The sequence below is a fragment of the Necator americanus genome, chromosome I (assembly GCF_031761385.1).
Source record: "Necator americanus strain Aroian chromosome I, whole genome shotgun sequence".
Taxonomy (NCBI): Eukaryota; Metazoa; Nematoda; class Chromadorea; order Rhabditida; family Ancylostomatidae; genus Necator; species Necator americanus.
Window position 1 is genome coordinate 6,552,367 of NC_087371.1, and position 9,762 is coordinate 6,562,128.

Genomic DNA, 9,762 nt, shown 5'->3' on the forward strand with positions numbered 1-9,762 from the left:
TAACAAAAGCGGTCCCCACGCCCAGTTTTACGACAGTTAGGGAGAGAACGGAACGGAACCACCCCCGCATCGTGTAATCTAGTCAGATTTGTGGTATGCTGCCTGCAAAAAAAGGCAAAGCCAGCAAAAAAAGGCAAAGCCAGCAAAAAAAGGCAAAGCCAGCAAAAAAAGGAAATCAAATCCTTATTTGATTTTTTTTTACATGGCAATGCTTATCATAGGAGAGAAAGAGAGAGAGATAAGAGGAAGATTTATGATCCAAAAGTGTCGCAAAACTTTTGCACCACAGCATATACAACAAATCAATATAATACTATGTACAATAAATCAGCATAATAATAATGTCAGCAAAATTTTTCGCATCTTTTAGTTTTTTTCTGGGTAAAAATTTTATGTATTGGTAGACAAGACGCGAAAGAATCTCTGCTATCGGGCTATCAGTATTCCAACAGGATCACCTTATTAAAGGCATCACTCCACGAATCTGAGGTGGTACGGATTTCAGGTGGAGACCGTCGACTATGGGGGGGGGGGGGGGGGGGGGTGATTCCATCCATTTCTTTCTTGCTAATTGCCGTAAAAAGACGGCCCAGAGAATACGGCTGCGTGCGGTGTTCCGGCGCGCTATTTTCTAGAAGGAGTTCGTTTGGAGCGCACCAGCCTCATGCATGCGCCGCATCTTCCGGGCCGTTTTTTACGGCAATTAGGGAGAAATGGACGAAATGCCTTTAAGAACACTTCAGCGATCGAGTCGTTTTGCGATTCACTATTTCGATTATCTACAGTATGTCTAATATTTTCGAACAAACATATGTTTAATAATCCATGTGGCACTAAATCCTCCCACACAATACCTGTGACCTTCATTTATTGTTGTTTAGATTTCAAGAGAGAGCAAAATCGAGAAACAAGAGCGTTTTTTTTTTCGAAAAATCTGAACAGGTTCAGCGGTAGCTATGCTTTTTTTCTTATTAGAGAAGAATTGCGTCAAGAAATAAAGAATGGAGGGTACGAAAATCCGTCGAAGAATGGGAAAAAGCGCTCAGTGATCCTTCTTTGATGACTAAATGATATTTTAGTTCCTTTTTTAGATTTTTTCAGTAACGGAAGTAGAAAAAAATTTCTGAATACTTAAAGATTCGAATTTAAATTCAGATTTAAGATTGAAGATTGAATTAAGGTTTAAAAATTAATTGAATAAAAATTTGATAGCTATTATAAAACTGTGCTGCTTTCCAATAAATTAAAACCAGTCATCCTATAGGTTAGATTTCGTCGTTCTGTGCCTTAGTATGTTATTTTTACCGTTACGTACTGATTTTAAAACCATATAACCTTTATATTTTCTTGTTATGCCAACGAGGTTCATATAACTTTTAAAAATTAAAATTTTAAATTTGTAAACTATGCAAAAGAAGAAGGTGAGCAACAGCTTTATTACCGTATAACAAAATCCCAGTTGATCAATTATAACAAGCGCATTTTAATTTTCGTGAAGTCTAGTTCTTCGCTTATCTTCAACTTTTACTACTTTTTCCATCTTTTCAGAACAGAACAGAGAAAAAATTTACCGCGAAATTCACTGCAGGTTAGAGATTTTTCCCCTTTACAGAAAAAAAACGTCGTCTCTAAATATTACGTAATACGTCGCGGCGCGCAATGTTTCGATACATTATTTGTTTGCGATATATTGAACACCTCTCGTATGTAAATATCCTTGTCGCGTCATCTAAGCTAACCAAGAACCGGGTACGTTCACGGAAGTTCACGTGGAGTTCAATTACGGTGAGCTAGCAGCTCACTGATTCACGTTAAGTTAAGAAATTAAGGTGGGCGGAAAAATTTTTGGAGCGAATCGCGCGCTACGCCAAAAACATATGTTTACACTTAGTCATTTCTCTTAAGCGCATTTTGTAGAAGAGAAAATGAAGGAATTTATTTATCTTAGAAAATAAAACCAAGAGAGAAATGGAAATTCTAGAATAAACAAGTGAGAGAGAGAAGATTTACGTTGGTTTTCTTACGTACAAAATGCTAGGAATTTCGGCAACGTTACCTGTACAGCTCAAAGATTGTGGAGGATTTTGTGGAAGAAACCTAATCATTCACTTTATCTCGTAATGTCTTATGTTGCAAAAATAAAACATTTCATCAAGTTTACGACCAGAAACTCTTATTTTGAAGTAAAATGGAGTATCATAGAAGACAGTAAATTATTCAGAATCGAAAAAAATTGAAGGTCTCAGCTTCTTATTTCTGTTCTCGACTATTAGTCTTTATTATATGATAAAAAGTCTAGTAGTATAGTCGAAGCAGAAAAGTATAAACGTAGGTTTGTCTGTAAATTATCAGCTCGTTTTAATTTACGGAAATTTGGATATGTTCGATTTCGATAAGATTAAAGTACGCAGAGGAATTTCCATTATTTTTTATGTTTCATTTTTTAAATGTTATTCAATTTTTGAAGGATTTTATAGGCTACATCTAGATTTTCGGATTTTTATGCTTCTACAGGCATCACTCCAAAACGGCTCTCTCCCATTACAACAGCTTGTTGTAGATTTTTCCGAGACGATGATGCTGAAGTGAGAATATCTTCTTGTCGGGGGAATTTTTCTCACTTTTCTTCGTTGTGCGATTTTCTAAGAAAATAAAAAGGAAACGGTGCACCAGTAAAATACTCTCAATCCTCAAATGAGTCGATTTTAGAAATCTATTCGAAATCATGTCCGCTCCGTTCAGCAAGACATCCACAACGATATCCATAACGACCAACGATAATAAGGAGAAAAAATCATTTAATTATTCATAAAATATGTCAACTATTGCAAATTTTTATTGACTCGTTTCCTAGTTACAGTACGTGGAACCGGTCCAGTTGCAACGCCATGAGTAATCCCTCATTTAAAGAAAAGCAAAAGAAAACAACTTCAAGATGGGCGGAGCTGCAGCTATCCGGAACTCCTCGGTAAATAGTCGTTCAGGAGTCAATTACCATGTACCTATATAAATGCTAATAGTTGGCAGTGAATTCGTCAATTCTCACAAGATGTTCATTACCGCTTTAATAGTTTGTCTATTTGAAGGTTCGTTTAATTTTCTAGAAGAATCACTATCTAAGTTAAATCTTACTAAATACTAAAAATAATGTATTGTCGAATCCTCTCGAATCCTTGAACATATGGATTTTCTTATAGTTAATTCAAGAGAAAATTTATGCGCTTAACATGTCACCAGGTGAGAAAACCTATTTTCCTCAGGTAATCGGTGATGTTTCGAGATTTTCATCATCTAGAAAGTTCCGTCAAAAATACTTTCTATAATATGTTGTTCTATTTTCAATTTGGACTACCAAATACATGTCTAATCACCCGCCTCTGTGGTTACTGGTACTCGTCAAAGTTGAGTAAAAATAAATTGTTCGGATAAATCACGCTCGATTTCACCCGTTGAGACTCTGAGGTGGGCAGTATTGCCGAAAAGTTAGCCACGAATAAAGAAATTAGAAAAATCTCATCTCCAGCTCAATTAAAGAAAGCAAATACTAAGTGGAGATAATTTTTCGGAAGCAGGGCCAACTAACATTCGATCGAATCGTTTTGTTGATAAGCCGGAGACTAAACCAACCCCTGTTGATATTACATGAAATTTTAGGGATTTTAATGGGTGGTGCTCCAGCTGGATGGTGATTAGATGTGTGTTCGCCGCTAAACTACAGTTTCAATAACGAAAAGTAAAAAATATTAGCCATTTATAGTCCCAGTTCATAGTAATTCAACCCAGACCTTGGCTCGTTGTGCTAGGATCTGCCCATAGATGTGTTTGTGAGATCAGAGGGAATAGGCGGTGAGAAATATGTTTCTCTGAAAAATCTTTCTTCCTTTAAAAAAATGGAAATAATTATCAATGTGGTCTGAAATGTTTTTAGTGAATTCCAAACACTAAGGAAAAGGAATAGTGCATGTGTTTGAGTGAAATACTTACTGTAGACGTACTGTAAATACCGTAGATGTTCAAAATTCTATAGCATAGTAATCTAGAAATATGTCATAAATTTTCCGGCTGTTTTACTTGAAAAGCTTAGTATTTCAGTGTTCTAAGTGACTTTTTCATCTACTCATCGCTGTCTTAGAGGTCTTAAGGTGAAAATAAAAAGTAAACAACCGCTTCGGATGCGCTAACGCGTCTGGAGTTCCAGAATCGCCTATACGATGACTTACGGGCACTAGACGATGTGTCAAGTCAGTGTTTGTACCCTCCCAAACAAATTTGGTAGTAATTTACTAAATCCAGAAGAATATAAGTCCCAGTTCGCTCTAGGGCGATTTCAAACCCCCGACATTGGAATCACAGCCGAACCTCCTACAGACTGCGCTATACCGGGGAATCTGCTAGCGCCTTAGACATCTATAATAACCCTATAATAGACGGGAGTCCTTAGTGGAGGATCTTGAGGATATTTAGTAGATCCTTACGCGGTGCCTGAGTCAAATCCTTGGCAATCACGTTCTTCCAGAGCCAATAGCATGCATCAAAGTACACAGTACGCATTTATCGCTCTACAGTTACGTCGTAACTTTTATCGTTTCTTTTTCCCCTCCGTGTTTACAAACCTATTTTGCAACATTTACTGCAAAAATAACATGCACAGCACTGCACAGCAAGTATATACCACTCCGACGACGCGGGAAAAGAACCGCTGTGTTCCGAGAAACACTTGTGCACATGCCGACTTCTCAAGACAAGTTCCTAGTCAAACATTGTGTGCACTTTTTTCAAATCAGTCCTATTTAACTCCGTTCACATAACATAGAATTATTTTTCTAGTCTATAGAGGTAGATCACTTGATTGTGGATGAAAATTTTGCCCAGAGAAATTTCCGCAAGTCATTAGTGTGTCAAAGAAAAGCAGGGAGAGCTGTCTGCTAGGAATTTTTCATATTTCGTGACAGTAGATGCGCGCAATGTGAGGTGAGTCGACTTTAGAGCCCGAGCAGTCAAAAAAACCAGTTAGAGTGGATTTTGCAAAAATATTCTCGATGATAGCCGTCAATGAGATGAGTTGATGTGTTCAGCGAGTAGTCGAACTAGGACTAGTTGAGAGCTGTAGCTGAACCTGGAGATCCGGAACACTTCACTTACGGAATTTTCGAAAGCTTCCTGGTTGAAGGATAAATACAATGAAAACAAACAAACAAATAGAAAAGATATTCGAGCGTAACTGATCAGTTTACCCAAGCAATCCTAATGTTTAATTATTTGAAAATACACTTAATAATATTAAGTAAACAGGTGTGCAATCACAAGACTTCACATAACTGTTCCTCAATTTTCAAGTTCTCAATTTTTTCTGCCTGTTTAGGTTAACTTAGCGCCATTCTTAGCCTTAATTTCCCCTAAGAAAATGACATTAGCCTTTGTTCTTTGCGTCTTTTGAAAATAATTTCTTAGAAATTTTTCTTAAATAATTTTTTTTATAAAATACGCTGGTGGTTATTAAAACGAGTTGAAATTTTCCTCACATTCAACTGCTGGTCTCACCATTCTGTACACCATATCGTATCAGGAGCAGTTTTCGACTAATATGCTATCTAGAAAGAAAACTTTGGGGGATATTTTCATGGACACAAAAATCCATATATTTCTAGGAATTGCAACTCCGTACGAAACTCTTAATTAATCCGTTGTATGTTCAGTGGCACAGGCTTACATTGGAACCGGCGTTATTGCTGCTGGTTCATGCACAACGTGCCAAATGTCCGTAGGTGGAGGAGGATGGTCGCAATGGAGTGAATGGTCTCGATGTGGTATGACGTTGGGCGGTGGGTTATCGATCGGTATTGATTGAAAGTCAAACGTCAGATCAAGGTTACTGAATTTTGTAATCATCAATGCTTATGGAATTTTCTTATGCAAAAGGTGTGCGTAGAAACAGTCCCCTTACCTGTTTCTAGATATTTTATAACTTTATTTTCGGTGTTTTTCACTCAGTTACAACATGGATGCCTTCGATTTTTTTCATATAAATGTTGAAAAGCAAAAATTCCCGTAGTGGTTGCCGATGCGGCAGCAGCAGGGGAAAAATAAATACACTAAAAAAAGGAAAATTACGGTAAAATTTCAGGTTACTGTATTTAATACCAACCTAAAGCAACAACTCCAAAATAGCTCCAAAATAATGTAATAGAAAAGGATTTTGAAGGGTGAAACTAATTGCAGTGTAGTGAAACGAATCCATACTTATTCCACAAAATTATCAAACTACAAAATAGTTATCTAACTATGATTAGAGAAGCTGGAAACACTGGAACAAACATTTAAATCTAAATTTATATCCCAATATTTACATTTTATATTTATTTTTTATATTTTGAAATCTATATATAAGTTATATTTATTTTTACTACATATTTTTATAATTTCTATCTAAACAGGGGAACCTCGCGGAAATTTTGCTACTCTTTACATACTTGTTGCAAATTCCAACGTCGATTATTGATCGGACCCGCGTTAAAAACAGAGGACGACATTAAAAACGTTTTTTGAACTTTTTTTGGGTTCTTTTTTGTTCCAACTTAGACAGAATATGTTTTGTTTCTTTCTCCTTATTTTGTTGTAATATTGGCATATATGAATGAAAAAAAAGATGAAATAAAAAGAAATAAAAATGAAATAAAAAGAATCGCATGACTCTACCAGCTAATTTTTCAGAAGTTTTTGTCTCATTGAGAAGTAGAACATGCTTTCGTGGGATCCGTGTTTTTTCTTAGTAAAAGAATGTGGAGAAAGTAAAAAATTAGTTATGTGCCGATACTAACCGAGTTCTATGCTTTACAGTAATGTCACAATCACGATACCGTGCTTGTTCAATGCCCAGATGTACTGGTGGAGTAGTGAGTGAAGCTAGGCCATGTATAGTGTACATCCAACGACCAGCACCACAATGGAGTGAATGGGGTCCGTGGAGTGCATGCAGGTACGCATCGTATGGATATGACGAAGAGTTAGGAAAAATACTGAACAGTTACCTAACTGTTGTTTCGATGTCAAACTCCACGAAATTTCCTGTCACCTACGAAATACGCGGCTATCAAGGACGGCGAATGAACTATAGTCGGAAAAAAATCTTAAACATGGTGCAATTGCGTAGGTGGCTGTGCTCGGAGCGACGTGGTAGAAGCCGCGGTTGCGATCGACGTGGGACCATCGCAAACCCCATTCGAACTGCTTAGATGTGTAAGGGTCCCGTTTTGCTCGTAGCCGCTTACGCATCTGAATCAGACTTCAGGAGGTGTACCTTCCATTATTACAGGGTGGCGAAAAATTTCAAACTTTGTTTTCTTCTCAAAACTATTGAAAAAAATATTTTTATAAAACAATAAACAAAAACATTTCGCAATTACAAAGAATTTTACAAATAATTTGATGTGACCGCCATCAGCTTTGATACAGGAGTTAATTCGTTCCTCCATCGAATCGACATTGCGGCGGACCATCGATTCGATGAAGGAACGGAATAAAAACCACTAATAATAAAATACAATACTCAAAAAGAAAAGTTTAATGGATTGGGATCCGGACTGTTCGTAGGCCAGAAATCCTTCGTCAGAAAGGAGCCGATTTTGGTATCGAGGAAGTGGATAGTTGTTCTGGCTTCACGGGCTTGAGCCCAATCCTGTTGAAAGATAAATTTGGGATGATTTTGCTTCCATGGTACCGTAGCCTTCTTGAGAATCTCTTCTTGATGGAACAACGCATTAATTTTGATAAAATCAAATGACACACGCATTTCTCGCCATTCTGTACTATTATTATCACATTATTATTAATATTACCATATTAATAATAATGTAATAATAATAGTGCAGAAAGTACCATATTACCTAAACACGGTTGCTGCGCCAACCCAATAACGTAAAGATTTCCCATATAATTACAATTCTTTTGTATACGGAAATATCTTCTCACGTATAAAGTCTTATTGGCAAAAATGTAGTTAGTGAGGGGAAACTCAAGTTCGCTCTAATCGAACTGTACTTAGAGCGCAAGAATCGTTCTTAAAGCACAAAAACCGTCTCTAACTGTCAAATGGCTCCCTTATTTGAGGAAGTGATAGATCATCAATGTGCAGTTCATCACTGGAAGTGAATAGTTGATTCATCCGGGACCAATAAAACCTAAGCATTGGTCGTCGGGGATCCATGACCTGGAGGTTAAAGCAACTAAGTGAAAAAAGGAAATGGAGTTGGAATTACTAATGCTTTAACTTCATCAAACTCTTCAACACACTATTATTTATTGCTGAAACTAAGTCTAAGAATTAACTCATACTACGTGGTCCTGTCCAAGACAAAAAAGAACCGAAAATGTCCTGAGAGATAGTTTCGTCCACAATCTACACTTGACAGTTAAGACCAATTTTAGTGTTCTAAGAACTAGATTGCACTCCGACTAGCAGTTCGATTAGAGCAGTCTTGAGCGCCTTCCGGTCTCTCTCTCTCTCCCCCCCTTCTCCCTCCACCCTACCCCCGTCAACTACTTTACCTACTACCTTATCTGGTCTTGCCTAAAAAGGTCAATGGCTCAAGTTTAACTACAGTCGGGTCGAATGAGTCACGAGTGTAGTTGCGGTGCATTTGCGTACGCACTCGAAACGGCGCGGTGAAGACAGCAGTTGGAACCGAGGTGGGACCTTCGCAAACTGCAGCGATGGGTGGTGCCAGCAAGAGCTTCACCTAGCTCCTAGCCGTCGCACCCCACCGAAGCGCCTCGAGAGAAGCCGCGTACGCAATTGCGTACGTGCTTCATGTCGTTTTAACCCTACTATACATACACGAAAGTGATATCGAATTCGCCGTGAAAAACGGGCAAAAGTTGTATTCATTAAACATTAGTTTGGTTTTTTTTTCAGCGCTTCGTGCGGAGGTGGTGTGTCACAACGCACTCGAGTGTGCGTCGATCCATGCACTAACTGTTGCCTTGGAACGGCAACCGAAAGTCAAGCTTGCAACACGCAGCCGTGTTGCGAATGGAGCCCGGTGAGCGTCTGCTTATGTTTCATCTTAATCGATCAATAATGCAATGAGTCCCACTGGTGTTGTCTAAACGAAATATTAACCACATTTCAGTGGTCACCGTGGTCAGAATGTAGTGTCACTTGTGGCACAGGAGGTGTTACATATCGGACGAGGCAATGCAGCTGCGCAGAAGGAGTGAGTACGAGAAAAAGGAAGAGCACAATCATTCTAGGATTTATCGTGCACTAACAAAACTGTTCCAGTGTCCTGGAAGTTCAAGTGAGCAGATGCCGTGCGACGCTCCTATACCCTGCCCTGTGCCTACCACGCCGGCTCCACCACCACCACCACCACCACCACCGGTTCAACCACCGGTTGCACCACCTCAACAACCTTCAGCTCCTATTTGCCTTACCACATGTTATGTGAGTGTCGGGGAACGTCACCAGAAGCGTCACTGATCGATGATGTAGTGCATCTTTGCATGATTTAGCGGGTTGGGTGTAGCGCAGTCGGTAAGAGGTTCTGCCAGAATGCGAGATTACTCGCTGGTTCGGAGCCGCCCCAGTTCCTTCATCCTTCCGTGATCACTGTAGTGTACTTTATCCTTTATGTAGTCAAGCTCAGCTGTTTTCAGATACCTATGCCGACATGTGTGACCTGCACCGCCTATACAACATGGACAATGCTTTGTTGTAAACCATACGGAAGGAGGTTTAAAAGATACAGTAACCGGATCGAGTAA

General features: G+C 38.7%; 1 protein-coding gene across 1 annotated transcript; it reads left to right on the forward strand.

Moving 5' to 3' along the window:
• Nucleotides 1–3,049: 3,049 nt before the first annotated feature.
• Nucleotides 3,050–9,762, forward strand: RB195_004726 (uncharacterized protein; the record flags this gene model as incomplete). Its single annotated transcript, XM_064182697.1, has 7 exons — nt 3,050–3,086; nt 5,697–5,822; nt 6,838–6,976; nt 8,912–9,038; nt 9,129–9,212; nt 9,281–9,442; nt 9,655–9,762. 7 exons carry the CDS (start codon nt 3,050–3,052, stop codon nt 9,760–9,762), a joined length of 783 nt encoding a protein of 260 aa, XP_064033964.1.